We start from the raw sequence: 17479 nt of genomic DNA, 5'->3' as shown, positions 1-17479 counted from the left end.
ACATGCTTCCGTGAAGTGTCTCTCCATGTGGAAAGTCATTGTTGTCTCGTAAGAGGTCGTGTGAAATTTCAACAACAAAAAGGATTTTAACAAACGGAAAATGTTACAATAAAAAGTTTGAGAGCTTCGGTTTAAAGACATTTGGCAAGTTCTTGGGTCAAGTATAATTCGAGGAAAGTGTGCATTAACGACATATATTTCCTTTACCAGAATATAAGCATAGGAATATTTACTTGAACTTAGCTCTCGAGTTGATAGGTTTATTTTAACAACAACAAAAAAACTGAGACAATCTCTGAGAAAAAGAGCTTTTAAAAAAAATTGGGTGGGGACTCTAGGAACATTTTTTTGACCTCGAACAATGATCATGGCTTCACACTCGGCAGGAAAAGAGGGCAAAATCACAAGCAAGTTACAGGCGAACGAAACTGGGGTCCTTGACCCTCCCCATAAGCCTAATAAAGGGTGTGAATGAGGAACAACCCCGAGAGAGAGACAACTCGCAGAGCATGCCGGAGGTTGTAGTCAGAGGCCGCCTACTGCACTCACGGGTTGAGCTGCTGAGCTCCCGGTAAAAGCCGAAGCCTGATCCCGGTCTCGCAAGTGCCCCGCCTAAAGAAAAGACTAGCTCCACCTTTTTCGAACCTCGCGGTTTCCCAGAGCAACGGGGGTAGGGGCTACAAGTTACCCTGGAGACGCGCTCCTTCCGCCCCGGGCCGCAAGATGTCCTAGATGTCCTTATTAGGGAATGAGACGCCAGGAGGCGTGCCTAGCCCGAGCGCCAGCTTCAGGCTCCTTATAAGGCATCCTGAGGAAGGAGGAGGGCGCGGAAAACTAGATTGAAAAGAGGGTCGGCCAGTAAGGTGGCCGACGACTTCCGGCATGACAGTTGAAGATCCTGGGCTGTTCCAATCCCCGAAGAGACCCTTGTGCTTTATTGATCCTTGTGTTCCCTCAACCTGAGATACCCACCGCCCCCTCGCAAAGTGCGCACCTTCAACCTCCCTGAGGCTCCTGCACTTTCAGTGGGCCACAAAAACGAAGCTTCTACTAGCGTCTTCAGGGTCCAACCATTTGACTACATTCGACCTTCCCACCTGACAGGATGCACCCTCATAGCACACACACCCTCGCCGTTCACTTAACCTGTGTCTTCTGTGTATATCCCCGACTTTGTACCCTCACATTTTGAGATCTTTCTGCTACTTGTTTTACCTTTATTTTATCCCTTGCTCCCCTTCAGATGTCTCTCTCACAAATATTTTTGCACTAGAGCCCATCCCGCCCCCGCTTTTCTCAAGCCCTCTTTTTCCAGCCTCTTCTAACAATAGCCTGCAACAGCCTTTTGAGACCTTGAAGCAAGCCAAGTTCAGGCTTCTAAGCGTCTCCCCAGCCAGCCCTCCCGGTCACAGGGGGCGCTGTTCGCCTTCGTAATTGTCAGCACAAAATGATCTTGCTCTCGAATTTTGGAGAGAAAGGAAGGGGCGGGTCAAAGCTCCGTAGCCTGGGTGGGGCCTGTCCAAAGGGCAGGTGCTGGCGGGGAATAGGGGAGGTTCTAAGGAAAAGATGGTACACACTTCACTTTTTCCCAGCTTCTTACTGTGTATTATAGGGGAGGGGAGTGCGTTCCTTGAGCAACTCCCCTGCTGCAGTGGAGAGATCTTACCCTCAATCAGGTGTTCCTATACCAACTGCTGAACTGTCGGGGTCCCAATTTCAGGGTTTTGGGGAGGGCTCCAAAAGAGCCAGTCTAGATTTTATGGCGGCACCGATCCGCTTGGGCCGGAAGCGCCCGCTGCCGGTTTGCCCCAACCCGCTCTTCGTTCGTTGGCTGACCGAGTGGCGGGACGAGGCTACCAGCAGAGGGCGCCAAACGCGCTTTGTGTTTCAAAAGGTGAGTCCCAGCTGGGTCTTCTGGAGCGGAACCAGATGGTCCTTATGGCCTAGCCTGATGAGTTCTTTCTTCCTTATGCTTGCCAGGCACTGCGCTCCCTCCGCCGGTACCCGCTACCTCTGCGCAGCGGAAAGGAAGCCAAGATCCTTCAGCACTTTGGAGACAGGCTCTGCCGGATGCTGGACGAGCGACTGAAGCAGCATCTAGCATCAGGCGGTGAGCGCCTATCTGTGATCCCGTAAATTCCCCACTCTCAGTGTGGTTGTTATTGGACCCAAGGCTAGTGATTGACGCTCTGTAAGCCTCGTAGTTCTCACGTACAAAGATAAACAACTGAGACTGGGTGGGTGGCGTTGTGAAACAAGTCTGTAACCCCAGCATTTAGGAGATGGGGGTAAGAGGATCAGGAGTTCAAGGACAATCTCAATTACATAGATAATTCAAGTGTAGCCTGGACTACTTCAGACTGTCTCAAACGACAAGGAGTTGGCCATAGTAATGCATATTTTTAATCCCAACACTCAAAGGAGGCAGTCAGGAGGATCTTTTTAAGTTTCAGGCCAGCCAGAACGTCATCCAATGAGACCCTGTCTCAAAACCAAATCCCAACGCCAGGCGTTGAGGGTGCACACTTTTAGTTCCAACACTCGGGAGGCAGAGGCAGGTGGATCTATGTGAGTTCGTGTCCAGCCTGGTCTACAGAGCTAGTTTCAGGACAGGCTCCAAAGTAATACAGAAAAACCCAGTCTCAAAAAACAAAAACAAACCCAAGTTCCAGGCGATCCAGTCCCCACCTCTGGCCTCTTCTGCCATTTCCTGCAAGTGATTCATAGACATATACACAAGCAAGACACCCATATATATGCAATAAAACAAACAAAAAGTTTTAAAATATGATATCGAAATTCACAAAGTGAGCAGAAGTATCCAAGTTCCTCCTGGCATCCAAATTGGGTGCAGGGCTGACTTTCTTCTGTCCTTCACAGGTGACCATGCCCCCAACCTACCATCTGGGGAGAAGAATCAAGCCAGTGAAGAGCCACCTGCTCAAGTCCAGGACTCTTCCATGCCAGTGAGGATTAGGGAGGGTTGAGAGCTAGCTTTCTAGATTTGAGAATTTAACAGTCCCATGTCCAGCTTTTACTGACTTAGACTGGCCTGGGATAGTCTCTTACCCTCTTTAAGAGGCACTATCTTAATTCCTACATAGGATTATTGAGACATTTGTAGATGGAGTTCCAAAGGAGGGTGCTAAGAGACCCAACCCAGAAAGCTGTGGGACTTCTACAGTGTCCTTGTTCTCCAGTAGTGGTAGCCGGAGGCTGGGCCTGGCACATACCCCCAGCCTTTGCCCCTTCTCTGGCTGTCTTCATGTTCCATATTTACATGGATTTACAGCATCTCCCTCCCCTTCCCATGTGGCCAGCTGAAACCTCAGCTGACACTGACAGGCATTTGAATTCAGAGCCCTGCTGTCTCTCTCAGGTTCCTACCCAGCCTCAAGCGGGAAGTGCTGGTGGCTACTGGCCAGCACAGAACTCAGGTGCCCGTGAGATCCTGCTGTACCTCTACAGGGAGCACCTGGTCAGTGCCACCAAACATCAGTTATGTGGGGTGAGGCAGACTCACAGAAGCTGCTGGGGCAGTGTTCGTGCCAGCCACTTTGCATCAGGTTGAGGGGCTCCAGCCCTGAACCTACCCTCATTTCTACCGTGGTTTCAGAACCCTGATGGCCACTGCTTCCTAACCAAGGAGGAGCTGCTGCAGAAATGTGCCCAGAAGGCCCCCCGGGTGAGCATCCAGCTGATAGGGGGAGGTAGAGCCCACTGTAGTCTTCCTTCATGGCAGGCAGCCTTGGTATGAAACCTGATCCAATTATAGCATATGGCTAGGGGCACAGGAAGTTTAGGCTTCGGAGTACTGGGACCTCTCTGAGGGTCTCCTTTTCTTTTCACAGATAGTTCCTGGAAATTCGAGACCCTGGCCTGCCCTCCGAGGCCTACTCCAGAGGAACCTAGTCCTCAGAATACATCGGCCATCCAGGTAAGGGCAAGCTGCAAGGAACACAAGAGGCAGGGGTAGGCACAAGCAGGGTTAGGACATTCTTAGGCTCTATAACGATGCAGCAAGTCTCAGACCTGGTGCTGCCGAGGCTGGGGAAGGCCAGCCTTCCCACTAAAAGCCTAAGGGTGGAGGACCTGGAAAGTACAAGCAGCTGAGAGGAAAAGTCAGTTATTAGGTGCAGAGAGCTGCACAAATCTTTGGCATGTCTTAAAATTTGGCTGATTAGAGATGCCAGAATATTCTAGGTAGGAAAGTATGGCACTGAGTGAAAATAGGGGGAAGGAGTTGTGAGACATACATTGCAAAGCTGAGACAGCATTAGGGAGGTCCTGAGGAAGCTGATCTGAGGGACAGGGAGACAAAGGAGGTGGGAGCCTTAACTTACACCAAGGAGGGTAAAGCTCACCTAGCTTGGGGTGGCAGAGCTTGCCAGGTATAAAGAAGGTAAAAGTATCTTCCACCTCCCAGGTATGCACTGACACCAGAGGGCCTGGAGCTGGCCCGAAAGTTAGCAGAGTCAGAAGGCCTGAGCATGCTGAACATTGGCATCAGGCCAGAGGAGCCTCATGGAGAGGAGTCAGCAGCCCCAGGAGCCACCTTGTCAGAACCGTAAGAAGGAAGGAGAGAGGGGGCAGCCACATCTCAGGGACCTATAACTGTTGAGCCACAGTTGTTCCCTGCCAGCTGTGGGGACCTATCCTGGCACTGAAGGTTCTGGCCTTACGCACAGCCCCCGCTCCTTCATAGTGTCACCAGTGAAGGTGTCGTCCAGCAGCCACCACTGGAGCTGAGGCCTGGCGAATACAGAGTGTTGTTGTGTGTGGACACTGGAGAAACCAGAGGGTGAGTGAAGTGGGGGCAGCCTTGAAAACAACCAGGAGGCGGTACAGGGTGGCGAGCACTGGCTTACCCTGACCTTGGCCTTCTTTCTTGAAATATTAGGTCAGGGCACAGGCCAGACATGCTCCGAGAGTTAGAGAGGCTGCATGTGCCCCACACAGTGCGCAAGCTGCATGTTGGGGACTTCGTGTGGGTAGCACAGGAGACCAGGCCCAGAGACCCAGGTAAAGGGTCATGGACAGGCATGGGAGGCTGGCCTGGGTGGGTCAAGGGAAGACAGTAAGACTCTTTTTGACTTCTTGACAGCAAGACCTGGGGAGTTAGTCTTGGACCACATTGTGGAACGCAAGCGGCTAGATGACCTGTGCAGCAGCATCATCGATGGCCGCTTTCGAGAGCAGAAGGTATCTTAGCCTGTTCACTCCTTACACCAACTAGACAGTGTTATTGGGTAGTTTCACAATAGAGCATCTGAGGTCTCCAGCCACACCCACTTTGAGCCCCTATTAAGCCATATAGGTGTACAGTTGGAACCCAATGCTATCTAGGCTGGCCTGAGAGACTTAAAGACCCCTTGAGTACCTAACCTTAGTGATCTCAGATAAAAGGCAAACCTCTATGATTGGAAATGCAGAAGCTATGCCCAAGTCTCAGCAGTGGGGTTCACCCTAGGGTCACAGAGGCCAGTTAACAGAAGGGAAGCTTGGAGGATGTGTAATGTCCAGAAGTTCAGTGATTTCCTACAGGAGTCATAGCAAGAAGCTCTGTGGAGGCCCCTCAAAGACAGGCAAGGCAGGGTGTCCTTGCAGTCGTGTGTGTGTGTGTGTGTGTGTGTGTGTGTGTGTGTGTGTGTTTTGCCTGCATGCATGTGTGTATAAGGGTATCAGATCTTAGAATTACAGTTGTAAGCTGCCATGTGGGTGCTGGGAATTGAACCCAAGTCCTCTAGAAGAGCAGTCGGTGTTCTTAACTGCTGAGTCATCTCTCCAACCCCATCTCCTTGCAATCTTAATGTGATGTGATGGCTGGTGTAGACATGTAGGCATTTGGGCTTGACCCACTGTTTCTGCCTGCCTTCCCAGTTCCGCCTGAAGCGCTGTGGCCTGGGGCACCGGGTATACTTGGTGGAGGAACATGGGTCTATCCACAACCTCAGCCTTCCTGAGAGTACATTGCTGCAGGCTGTCACAAACACCCAGGTGAGCTGAGAGGGCAGGGCTGGCAGATTTTGTAGTGCATGGATTAAGCCAGGAGCCACCTCCCTTGGGTCCTCTTTTCCAGGTCATTGATGGTTTCTTTGTGAAGCGTACCATGGATATTAAAGAGTCAGCTGGCTACCTGGCCCTTTTGACAAAAGGCCTAGAAAGACTGTATCAGGTGAGCAGATGCCTCCAACCAGCACTGGGCCCTCGCCTGGTGTTTGCTGCCCAAGCAAGGAAAGGTGGGTGAGATCCTAGTTTCTCAGGTTTCCCACTGGACCTGGGAAAGGAATAGCTGGGGATTAACCCTTAGAGTCTACCCTAGCCTCAGTCCCCTTTTCTATTAGGGTCATACCCTACACAGCCGCCCTTGGGAAACCCCAGGGGATGCTGAATCAGGAACAAGGCCTTCTACAAACCCTCTCTGCTCACTCCTCACCTTCAGTGACTTCAATGCAGAAGCTGTCAAGAACAAGGTACCATCCTGGCCTTGCCTCAGCTTAGGTGGCCTGGTCCCAGATCACCCCTAATACAGGTCTATCCCAACCCCAGGCCCAGTCTGTACGAGAAGTATTTGCCCGGCAGCTGATGCAGGTGCGTGGACTGAGCGGGGAGAAGGCAGCAGCCCTGGTGGACCGATACAGCACACCTGCCAGGTATATCCCAGAGAGCCGCTCAGTTCCTCTGCCTTTCCTGTGTGGAGTTCAACTTAACCAGTGATCCTGGAGAGAGCATGGCTGTGTGGGAACCTTGGAAGGCTGTCCCAGTGTTTCCCAGGAAGGGAGGGCAGGCAAGATGAAGGAGGGCCTCTATCACAAGGATCAGGAAATGTACAGTGTCCAGACTCCTCCACTCTAGGCTGAACCTCTCCTGCCTTAGCTCTTATGATGCTGGCCCACATAAGCAGACATTGTATGCCTTCTTCCCCCAGTCTCCTGGCTGCCTATGATGCCTGTGCCACCCCTAAGGAGCAGGAGATGCTGCTGAGCTCTATCAAATGTGGGCGTCTACAGAGGTAAGGGTAAGACACAACCTGGAGAGGAGTCTGGGTGGCCAGAGGTAGCAGGTCAACCTTCTGATTCTCTTTTTGCAGAAATCTGGGACCTGCTCTGAGCAGGACCCTGTACCAGCTCTATTGCAGCCACAGTCCTCTGACCTGACCTACACCTGGAGACACACCCAACCACCCATCTTCACCTCTACCAAGTCTAGCCAGCCTTTTAACTGGGATCTTTTGGGCTATAATAAAATCTAAATGTTTGTGGTCTTAGGAGTTAAGGAAGAAATGCCAAGGTCCTTATGAAATATGCAGGAACTGGAGGCTACCTTGTAAGCCAGTGGGTTTTGTTTTGTAGTATTGGCAGTGAAACCCACAACCTCATGCATGCTAGGCAATTCCTCTTCCACACAGCAATGATATGCAGCCTTGGACAGTGTTTCCTCCCATTCCCATCCCCTCCTAAAACCCAGCGTGGCCTAGAACATGTTATGTCACCCAGGCTGTCCTAGAATTCTCAATCTTCCTAGGCCTACCACCTTCCAAGTCCTGGAATTAAAGGTGTGGACCACTATACCTGGCCCATATGGTTCTTTTTAAGGCACACTCCTGGCTAAACATGGTTGTATAGTTATAATAAGCACTGAACTGGTGTTAGGCCAGACCCTATGCACAAAGAGATGGATAGGTAGATGGATGGATGGATGGATGGATGGATGGATGGATGGATGGATGGATAGATAGATAGATAGATAGATAGATAGATAGATAGATAATGCTTCTTAGGGGTTGGGCATTCCTGGTCAGGGAGATGAAGTCGATGGGTCACTGTATCTTTAAGTATAACTGAGTGGCCCTTGATCAAATAAATTTCTTTGACAGAAGGCAACACAACCTGGTATAGAAAAGTTCTCAGTCCAGTTGCCTTATTTTGGTAACTGGAAGACAGTAGGGCTTGTCCAAATGTATAGTTTGGGGTAAGGCTCAGATGGTAACCCAGACCTCCTAGCACTGACCAGAACATTGTTTCTGGGCCTAGCATCAGCCAAACTCTAAGTTACGGCCTGAAGTGTACACTCCTTAGAACTCCCTGCTCGGATTGATTCTGAAGAATGACTCTTATCTCTAGAACCTTCTCAGCCTGGATGCAGACAGGACCCTTTGGGTGAAATCTGCCTGCTTCACAAACCCAGCCCCTCCCCAGGCTGAGGTTACTCACCCACCTCAGCCACTAGGACTCCTTTCTCCCTTTATTGTCCTTCACATCATTTTCTCTTTAAGCAGAACAGTCACCCCTCAACCCCAGGTTCCTTAAACTATGGGAGGGAGAAAAAGGGGGGCCCCGCCCCCCTTCTCTGAGGGTCTCCTTCAGAAGGTGTAGGCTCCCACAAAGACGGTGAGTCTCAGTACAGAGCTGGCCCGGTAGCTCATAAGAGAGTTCATGGTGACCATCTCCAGGTCCAGCACATACTCCCGGGGTCCTGTTACTGGCCTGGCAAGGACCAGCATGGCACTGACATTGTTGATTTGCTGCAGAACATAGAGATTGTGTTAGCCTATGAGCCAGGACCCTACTCCAGCATCACCCTCTGCCCTATGGCCACGAGGCTAGGAAACAGTGACCAGGCTACTGCTCCAGTTCTTATCCAGCTCTGACATTTCTCTTCCCCTCCAGTACTCATGCCCCCACCCTGGTTCTCCCCTGACCCCATCCACCTTGATGTTCCCTCCATCATGGCCACATGATGACTCAAGTGTTGGAAGTGATAGGCCTTTGGTGACATAGGCTGGCCCACTTCCCCTTTTCAAAGTATTCAAGTCTCTGTCAGTCTCTTGTTTTGGTGCTGGGGAAGGAACCAAGGGTCTGAGCAGTAAGCACATGTTCTGCCGTGGAGCTGTGCACCGCTCCCAAAGCAATTTTGAAAGGAGAAATAAGTTCTGATGCTCAACACCTCAATGCTGAAGATGGCATGAGGACCATGGACTCAAGGTCCTCACATTGCACCGGCATAAACGCTGTCTTCCCCTTGCCTGCAAAGCCGGGGTCTCTGATCCCAGCTCTGCAGGAACCATATTTCTTGTTTTATGGATAAGGGTGTCAAAGCCAGCTAGGAGAAACCACTACTGGGACTCAAACCCCATTAACTAACTATCTGTTAGAACTGCCTGGGGCTAGGTGTTGGTGGCAGAGGCAGGCGGATCTCTGAGTTTGAGGCCAGCCTGGTCTACAGAGCGAGTTCCAGGACGGCCTCCAAAGCTACAGAGAAACCCTGCCTTGAAAAACAAAACAAAAAAGAGAAAGAGAAAGAAAAAGAACTGTCTGGGACACTGGGACGCAAACCCCATTAACCAATTGCCTGGTTAGAATTGCTTGGGACACATGTACTAGGAACACAGAAATAAATCTCTGACTTCAAACATGAGCCCAGCTTCTTAGGACAGGGCTTTGAGAGAAGAGGCAGGGCAGCTCTTCAAGCATACTATTTTAGATTATTCAAGTCAATTGTGTGTGAGCCAACAAGTACCTTACCCTAATGTAGAAGTCCCCCTGTGTGTTTCCAGCACGGATCTGAAAGGCATTGTAGGCACCAGGGTAGACGGAGGTTGCCTGGATCTGAAACACGTCTGCAGGCACACTTCGCTCTGAGGTGATGCTCATGTAGCGGTGTACAATGGAAGATGGTTGCTCTCGACACAGGGGGTTGGAGACAGGGCAGAGGCAGCGGCTAGAGACCCCAAGACAGGACCCAAATGAGGGCCCATTTCCCATATACCCACCTAAAGACAAACCCAAGTCTCTCATGAGACATCATGGGTACTCACCAGCCTGATTAAACCAGTTAGCCCCCACACACCTCTGGGAATTGTAGTTACCACAGGAAACTGCCACAGTTGACTCACTTGTCTGACACTTGGATATAGGGCTCCACACAACGGTTGGTGTCCACACAGCGGTAGCCCCCATGGAAGTTCACGCAGGTTTGAGCCTCTGAACACTGGTGTGCACCTGTTTCACACTCGTCAATGTCTGTACCAAGGGAGGTGAGGTTGGACTCTGGGCCTGAGAGTAAACTACCAGACTCTAAAACCCTGCACACCCACCAGAAGCACCTGTACCTTGGCAGAGCCTTGTGGCCAGCAGCTGGTAGCCTTGTGGGCAGTGACAGGAGAAGCGGCCAGGTTCATTGACACAGCGATACTGGCAGAGGTAACTGGAGTAGCTGCACTCATCGATATCTGAGAGAGGATGGGGATGAGGACCCTGGGCCAAATGTACTCACAACTAAGTCCCACGGACATTTACTGAGAGAGCCCAGCCCCCCATACAGCTGGATGTGGGAAGAGAGAAGGGGTGAGGTAGACCCAGTAATGTTCAGGAGGGGACTGACATTTCAAAGGAGGTTAGAGGGGCTGGGGATATAACTCGGTGGTAGAGTACTTGCCTAACACACTGGAGGCTCTAGGTTCCATCCCAGCACAGAAAGGAAGAGGAAAAAAGAAAAGAAAAAGAATCGAAGCTTGGCATGTTGCTGTATGCCTATAATACCAGCACTTGGGAGGTAAAGGCAGGAGGATTATACCAAGTTCAAGGTCAGCTTGTCCACAGAGGGAATCCAGCTAGAATTAGATAGTAAGTTCAACGTCAGCCAGGGCTACATAACAAGACCTTGCCTCAAGAAAACAAATGGGGTGTTTGATCACAACACTTGGGAGGCAGAGGCAATCAGATCTGTGTGAGGCCAGCCTGGTCTACATAAGAGACTCCAGGACAGCTAGGGCTGTACAGACCGGCATCTTGTCTCAAAACAAGAACAGACCTTCCAGGTTATAGGGGACCTCTCTTCCCCAGGACTTTAAGAATACTTAATGCTGGGCTGGAGAATTGGCTCAGCGGTTGGGAACACTGATTGCTCTTCCAGAGGTCCCAATTCCCAGCAACCACATGGTGGTTCACAACCATCTGTAATGGGATCTGATGACCTTTTGCATACACAAAGACAGGTCACTCATACACATAAAATAAATATTTTCAAAAAAAAAAATTAGCGCACCAACCCAACATGGTGGCCTGTGCCTTTAAACTCAGCACTGCTCTCAGCGGATCTCTGTAGGCTAGCCTGGCCAACAGAGAGCTTCAGGACAGCCAGGGTTACATAGACTGCATCAAAAGGCACCAGGAGGTTGGGTGGTGATGGAGCACGCCTTTAGTCCCAGCACTTGGGACACAGAGGCAGGTGGACCTTTGAGTCTGAGGCCAGCCTCAACAGAGCTAGTTCCAGGACAGCTAGAGCTATTGCACAGAGAAACCCTGTCTCAAAACACAAACAAACAAGAAAAGGCACCAGGATTCTAGAGGCTTGGGCATAAGTCCTACTAACTAACTTTAGGAAAGGTCCATTTCCATGCCTATCAAATGAGTGGCTTGGATTGGAGGGCCTAACCTTTATTTTTTTCAAGTTCTTCAATCTACACTCACAATATCCAGATTTCTGGTGAGTGTGCACCCCACATGCAGTGTACTGTCTCTTTGCTTTCATTCCTTTCAGGTAGCTGAACGCCAATGATGTGTTTCACAGTATAGCATAAAATAAATGGAGGGCATGCTGGGTAACGTGAAAAGCCTGGGGTCAAGCCCTGGCCCCATCTCATCCTTTCTGTCTGAACTTTGACAAGTCACTTCATCTCTGTAGGTGGAAAGATAAAAGTCACCATTTTCTCTGGACTTTCTGCTTGCTTCTTACAATTCTGCCAACACACCTGGAGGAATATTAGTGTCCTGTTTGCAAAAGTAAATCATTGACCAGATTAAACAAGCATGTAAGTTATGAACAAGTGGTGCTTCCCATTTTTGCTGCCTGAGACTTGAAGCCCATTACCATGGTCCCTCTCCATATTCCAAACAACCTGTTTACAACAGAAACATGCCCAGAAAGAAGAGAGACTTGTCCTAGTGCAAGGTTCCAGTGAAAGTCAACTGAACTTCCAGGGAGACTGGCACCCACATCCTCTCCTGTCTCTCCAGCAAGTTGGGAATGCTCAGTGAGCAGCTTGGGATGAGGACATGGAAGACATGGGCGCTTCAAACGACTATGTGACTGGAGTTGGTCCAGTATGTTGAAAATCCTGGGGGGGGGGCAGGCAATGCACTATCCAGTAGCACAAGTGGACTCTCACCACTGCAGGAGAAGCCATCCCGGTGTAGTTCATAGCCTTGGTTACAACGACACAAGAAGGTCCCATAGGAGTTGAAGCATCGTTGCTCACACGGGGCACCCATGTCGCACTCATTGACATCTGAGGGTGCCAGAGAAAACAGTAGTGAAAGCAGAGGCCCTGCCCAGAGCCCCACTCTACATGGGCTCAGTGAGGACAGCCTGACCCATTCCATACATCTCTCTCCAGGACCCCAGAGCCTCACCCACACAAGAGCGGTTGTTAGGTCCCAACTGGAATCCTGGCTCACACTGGCAGCGAAAAGAGCCTGGCAGGTTCACACATCGGTGCTGGCAATATCGATAACGACACTCATCTACGTCTGTGATGGAGGCAGGGGAGGGAAAGCAGGGCACAAGTCAGATGTGGCCTGAACAGGCTAAGACAAAGGCCTCAGCATCCATGCTCACTCCTGTCTTTGCTGGGGAGCTGAGTTGAGCCACCCACATAGTCAACTGTGTCTAGTGACAGGAGGGTACCAGCAGCAGAGGACTAGGATAAGGATAAGGTCAGACCTAATCACAAAGCAAGAATTAGGAAAGCCACTCTCTGAACTCACCCACACATTCGGGCCCAATTTTTCGGTAACCATCAGGGCAGGTGCATTGGAAGGAGCCAGGCAGGTTATGACAGTCCTGGCTAGGACGACAGTCATGCAAAGCCTGGGCACACTCGTCCACATCTGTGGGAGACACCATTCAGCTTTTACCTGGAGTCCCACATGTTCACTGACCATGTCAGGCACTTCAATTTGGAAGGAAGAGGTTCACACCAAACATCATTCACATGGGCACATGGGTAGCTGGCACCAAACCATGAACATATGATATAGGTCCTCCCAACAGCACAAAAAAACAGTCCACTAGGGGGCCTCCAGGAAAAGCACCCATTAGGTGAGCATATAAAGCAAGTCCTTAGCTGGACGGTGGTGGCACATTCCTTTAGTTCCAGCACTCAGGAGGCAGGCAGATCTCTGTGAGTTGGAGGCCAGCCTGGTCTACAGAGCTAGTTCCAGGACGGGCTCCAAAGCCATTCAGAGAAACCCTATCTTGAACCCTATCTTGAAAAACCATAAAAAAAAAAAAAAAAAGGCCTTGTCAGGTCTGGTAGCAAACTCAGGGAGCTCAGGAGGAGCAGAGGCAGGAGGATCCCTGTGAGTTCTAAGCCAGCCAGAGCTACAAAGTTCCAAGACATCAAGGACTGGCTTAAAAACAAACGAACAAATAAATAAGGTGCTGTCCATTCACACCCCTCAGCTGACTCTAGACCAGGGTCTTCCCTCCTCCAAAGCCAATGGTTCCCAAGGCTGAGTCCTGATAAAAAGCCAGCAGAGGCTGGGAGCAGAGCTCTTGCATGTCTGCACAGGAAGTCCTGGGGCAGCAGACTATGCACTGGGCCTGCAGCAGGTGAGGGTTTAGATGTTTCTCTGAGGAGCCAAAAACTTCTCTCAGCAAGGAAGGAAGGTCTGCAGTATTTAGTGTGGAAAATTACTTTATTACTTTGTCAACTAGTTAATGCTTTTGAGATAGGATCTCATGTAGCTCAGGGTGGCCTCAAACTCCTTGTGAAGCTGAGGGTAACCTTTGACTTCCTACCTTCTTGTCTCTACCTCCCCGGTGGTGGGATTACAAGTGTGTGCTGGGGATCAAATCCAGAGACTGTCTCAAAAAACAAAGTACACAGTCCTGCAATGGTGACACATGCCTTTAGTCCCAGCACTCAGCACTCGGGAGACAGAGACAGGCAGATCTCTAAGTTCTAGGCCAACCTGGACTAGAGTGAGTTCCAGGACAGCCAGAGCTACACAGAGAAACCCTGTCTTGAAAAACAAAAACAAAGTACTAGGGATAAAAAGTAATATGAAGTATGTCAGGAGAATGACACCATGATTAAAAAACAAAAACAAAAAAACTTTTACTCTGTTTTCTTCTAGTTATTTATTTTTAAATTTACGTATTTTTACATGTGTTGGTGTTTTGCCATGGGTGTCAGGTCCCCTGAACTAGAATCACAGACAGCTGTGAGCTGCCATGTGGGTACTGGGGACGGGCAGCCAGTGCTCTTAACCACTGAGTCATCTCTCCAGCCCCCCTTTTTTTCCTTTGGTTTTTTTACTTTTCTTTTTACTGTGTACACTAAATACAAAATTAATTTAAAAAAAAAAACAAAACAAAGACCTCTAAGAGGTTTGGAAGCCTCGGTGCCAGCCAGCATGGGTCCCCACTTACCCACACAGCTCTCCTGTTCATCGGGTTCGTAGCCTGGTGGGCAAGGATTGGGGTGTTGAGCAGGAGGCACTGGTGGTGGAGGTCCTTCACCATGTAGATCATTAATGACAGCAGCAGAACGAGGCAGACACAAATAACCCCCGTAGTGGTTGATGCATTTCATTTCACCCTTGCAGGCTTCAGGGATGGTCAGGCACTCGTTGACATCTGCAGAGAGGGGCCTGCTGGGCACAGCCAGTCACCTGGGCTGGCCCTGGAGGTAGTGGAAAGCAGAAGCCCAACTTGGCCTTCTCTAAGCTGAGCCTCTGTTGCTTTCTCTCTGATCACCAAACTAAGCCTAATGACCCAGAACCCCTCACGGTGATTTGCAGGATTGGGGGTAGGGCCACCTATTTCCACTATTGTCCCTATTCTCCTGCCTCCAAATGAGTTTCCATTCCTCCTCAAAACCCTGTCTCTACCTCTGCCCCAGAGTAATTTGCAGGCCTTCTGACCAGCAGAGTGTGTACTGCTCTCCCAGTTTGCACTGGGATAAAAAGCTGGGCTAGGAGAGCAGAGAGCAGTTGGGGGGTGTGCGGATTTCTGTTTCTCTGGGCAATTGCCAGGTGCTCTCTTGTCTACTGCAGATAGAGGCAGAGTTCGTTGCTCTTCTTGAGGGGGTAGGACTCCTGATTGAGTGGCACAAGAAAACCACGACTGGCTTTGGCTCAGCCAAGCTAGACAGTGAAAAGGCCATCATCGTCAGGTCCCTGCAGCTGGTCTAGGAGCCAGGGTGTCCCTGGGAAACAATAGTTCCCTTCCTAATTCTGAAGATGGCTAGTATCCTAGGCATACTCACCCCGGCAGTGCTGGCTGTCTGCGTCCCACTCATAGCCATCTGTACATTCCTGGAAGGGAACCCCAAGCGGCCAGTGACCACTCTGGAAGTCTCCAACTAACCAGGCCAAGGCCAGGGCCTGAGCTGGGTTATGCTCAGGTCAGATCCACACAACGACCCCCAGCCTTCCACCAACCAAGCAGGAGAGTCATGCCCAGAATCAGCCACCCCAAGATCCTGGTCTTGCTGTCCATCCCATCCCATCCCAAGCTGGTCCCCACCGTGTAGCTGTCCGGCTCTTCGGAATCCTGTGGAGACGCTGCTCCCAAGAGCAACAGCAGAAGCGCCCAGAGCAGTAAAGACCCGGGGAGGCAGGAGGCAAAAGGGAGCATCCTGGGGCTGGGAGGTGGTGGGCATGGGTCAGGGGCCTCTGCCACGACACCCCCCATTCCCTGTATCAGGAAGGGGAGCCTGGGTTCCCAGCTGTCTCGTCTCAGAACTGTGCTGGGAGCACCGGAGCCTTCCAGAGCTGGGGGCCGAGTCCTTTCGCAGGCCTGGGGCTCGCAGGCCCGCAATCCCGGCCCGCCCCGTCCCGCCCCCGCCCCGCGAGTCGTGGAGCGCAGGCCTCTCGGCTTCGCGTAGCGCGGACTCGGCCGCCACACGGCCCGCGCCCTCCCTCCGCTGGCGGCCACTCACTCGTTGACTCCGGCAGTGCCTGCGGGCGGACGGATGGACCGCGCAGCTCACTGGACGCGCGGCCCCAGGAAGCGCCCCCCGCCCGCCCGCCCGCCCGCCCGCTGCCGCGGCCCACCCCGGCGCCTCCGCCCGCCCTTCGGCGGATTCCTGAGCCCGCGCCAGGGGGAGGGACCCCGACCCCCCGGCTTCTCCACCCCGGGCCGGCCACAGGCCCCCACCCGGTCCCCCGCGGCGCCGCCTGCGGGCGCCCAGCCAGACTTCCCTAACGCTTGGGTCCTGGGGCCACGGACCTTGATTTTGGCCCCCAAATTCACCTGGGGACCTCAGTGCCTCATTGAAAATGTTATCCTAGCCACCCTATCTAACCTGGTCCTCCACAATCCCATGGTGTGCACTGGCACCTCAGTTGTAGCTAAACATCCAGACCCCGAATCTGCGCCTCTCAGAACTTACTCGCCACTTATTTTCTCGAACCTCCAAGTCTTACTGCTTTCAGAATTTTATCCTGTGCTCCCGCACCGTCAGTAAGATGGTCTCAAACCTTCATCCAAGGTTAATTGTCCCTCTCCCTCTGCCCATGAGCTCCACGGTCTCCAGGTGGTCTCTCTACTCAGGGCACTTGCTTACCCTGAGCCTGCCTGCACAGTGCTATACTAGTATGGGGGTGAGGGCAGCAGTTGTCTTGGCCCGAAATGAATGGAACCCCACAGAAAACTGGGAAACTTGAACTTGGGCGCGGAGGACACTAGGGCCGAGTGCCAACCCTTTCCCGACCCTCTTTCCACCCAGGTCCCCCACCCAGTTTCCGTCTGGGTCCCCAGCGGAGATTATGCCCTGAGGGCGGAGTCTATGTGCCTCCAGCTCCCAGGAAGGGGCGAATGGGCGGGACTTCGCGTTGCCCACGTCTCAGGGCGGGACTAGACGGGAAAGGACTGCGTGTCCAGGGTTCCCTTGCCTGACCCTTACTGCTTGCAGCAACAGCCCGACCTTCCTTTCCCTTATCCAACCTCTTTCCATCTTTTCTTCTTTCTTTTGTTTTTTAAATATCTTTTCGAGACAGGTTCTTACAAAGTAGCTCTGGCTGTCCTGGAACTCACAGAGATCCACCCGCCTCTGCTTCCCAGGTGCTGGGAGGAAAGGCGTGCGCTACCATGCCCAGCTATGACAGTATTAAAAAAAAAATTATATATATATATATATATTATATGCCTCATTTCATGGACTTGTCTGTGTGTAGTATATTCCTGTGTGCCTACGTACCAGTAGAGGACATTGTGTAACTAAATCTAGAGTTCACTATTTCTGCTGCACTTGTTGGCCAGTTTGCTCTCAGGACCTGCCGGCCTCCACCTCCCAGGTTCTCCAGCACTGGGGTTTCACACAGGCATCACCACCACAATTGGTTATGCTAGTGCTGAGAACCTGAACTCAAGACCCTCATGTTTGTGGTAAACACTTTACCCAGTGAGCCACCTCCCCGGCTTCCATTGCCATTTTTTTAGGAACAAAAATATTTTAATGATGTGTTTG

The 17479-nt window shown here is 51.4% G+C and overlaps 2 protein-coding genes across 5 annotated transcripts; one reads left to right on the top strand and one right to left on the bottom strand.

The window, feature by feature from the left end:
• Positions 1-1620: 1620 nt before the first annotated feature.
• Mus81 (MUS81 structure-specific endonuclease subunit) lies at positions 1621-7568 on the top strand. 2 transcript variants are annotated; one of them, XM_051193646.1, is made up of 16 exons: positions 1624-1894; positions 1981-2110; positions 2881-2966; positions 3380-3478; positions 3617-3685; positions 3852-3937; positions 4427-4567; positions 4706-4801; positions 4901-5022; positions 5105-5202; positions 5881-5997; positions 6080-6175; positions 6345-6473; positions 6550-6653; positions 6929-7012; positions 7091-7568. In XM_051193646.1, the coding sequence occupies exons 1-16, from the start codon at positions 1760-1762 to the stop codon at positions 7155-7157; spliced, it is 1659 nt and encodes a 552-aa protein (XP_051049603.1). In that variant the 5' UTR covers positions 1624-1759; the 3' UTR covers positions 7158-7568. The 2 variants fall into 2 exon arrangements, with proteins under 2 accessions (XP_051049604.1, XP_051049603.1); XM_051193647.1 differs by lacking the exon at positions 6345-6473 and having other exon boundaries at positions 1621-1894.
• A 658-nt stretch (positions 7569-8226) lies between these two features.
• Positions 8227-16350, bottom strand: Efemp2 (EGF containing fibulin extracellular matrix protein 2). 3 transcript variants are annotated; one of them, XM_051193650.1, is made up of 11 exons: positions 16316-16350; positions 15535-15652; positions 15275-15323; positions 14437-14643; positions 12768-12890; positions 12414-12530; positions 12170-12289; positions 10112-10231; positions 9896-10022; positions 9525-9720; positions 8227-8524 (listed from the first exon to the last, which is right to left on the bottom strand). In XM_051193650.1, the coding sequence occupies exons 1-11, from the start codon at positions 16333-16335 to the stop codon at positions 8363-8365; spliced, it is 1359 nt and encodes a 452-aa protein (XP_051049607.1). In that variant the 5' UTR covers positions 16336-16350; the 3' UTR covers positions 8227-8362. The 3 variants fall into 3 exon arrangements, with proteins under 3 accessions (XP_051049607.1, XP_051049608.1, XP_051049606.1); XM_051193651.1 differs by lacking the exon at positions 16316-16350 and adding an exon at positions 15950-16044; XM_051193649.1 differs by lacking the exon at positions 16316-16350 and having other exon boundaries at positions 15535-15836.
• Positions 16351-17479: the final 1129 nt, after the last annotated feature.

The sequence above is a fragment of the Phodopus roborovskii genome, unplaced genomic scaffold (assembly GCF_943737965.1).
Source record: "Phodopus roborovskii unplaced genomic scaffold, PHOROB, whole genome shotgun sequence".
Taxonomy (NCBI): Eukaryota; Metazoa; Chordata; class Mammalia; order Rodentia; family Cricetidae; genus Phodopus; species Phodopus roborovskii.
This window is presented reverse-complemented; position numbering and strand designations above follow the sequence as displayed.

Excerpts from the sequence above, each read along its gene's own strand:
- Mus81 (XM_051193646.1), top strand. The coding sequence starts at position 1,760 with ATGGCGGCACCGATCCGCTTGGGCCGGAAGCGCCCGCTGCCGGTTTGC. Across the intron at positions 2,967-3,379 it reads TCCAGGACTCTTCCATGCCA|GTTCCTACCCAGCCTCAAGC; the intron begins GTGAGGATTAGG and ends TGTCTCTCTCAG. Across the intron at positions 5,998-6,079 it reads AGGCTGTCACAAACACCCAG|GTCATTGATGGTTTCTTTGT; the intron begins GTGAGCTGAGAG and ends CCTCTTTTCCAG.
- Efemp2 (XM_051193649.1), bottom strand. The coding sequence starts at position 15,702 with ATGGGGGGTGTCGTGGCAGAGGCCCCTGACCCATGCCCACCACCTCCC. Across the intron at positions 12,531-12,767 it reads AATTGGGCCCGAATGTGTGG|ACGTAGATGAGTGTCGTTAT; the intron begins GTGAGTTCAGAG and ends CCTCCATCACAG. Across the intron at positions 12,290-12,413 it reads TAACAACCGCTCTTGTGTGG|ATGTCAATGAGTGCGACATG; the intron begins GTGAGGCTCTGG and ends TGGCACCCTCAG.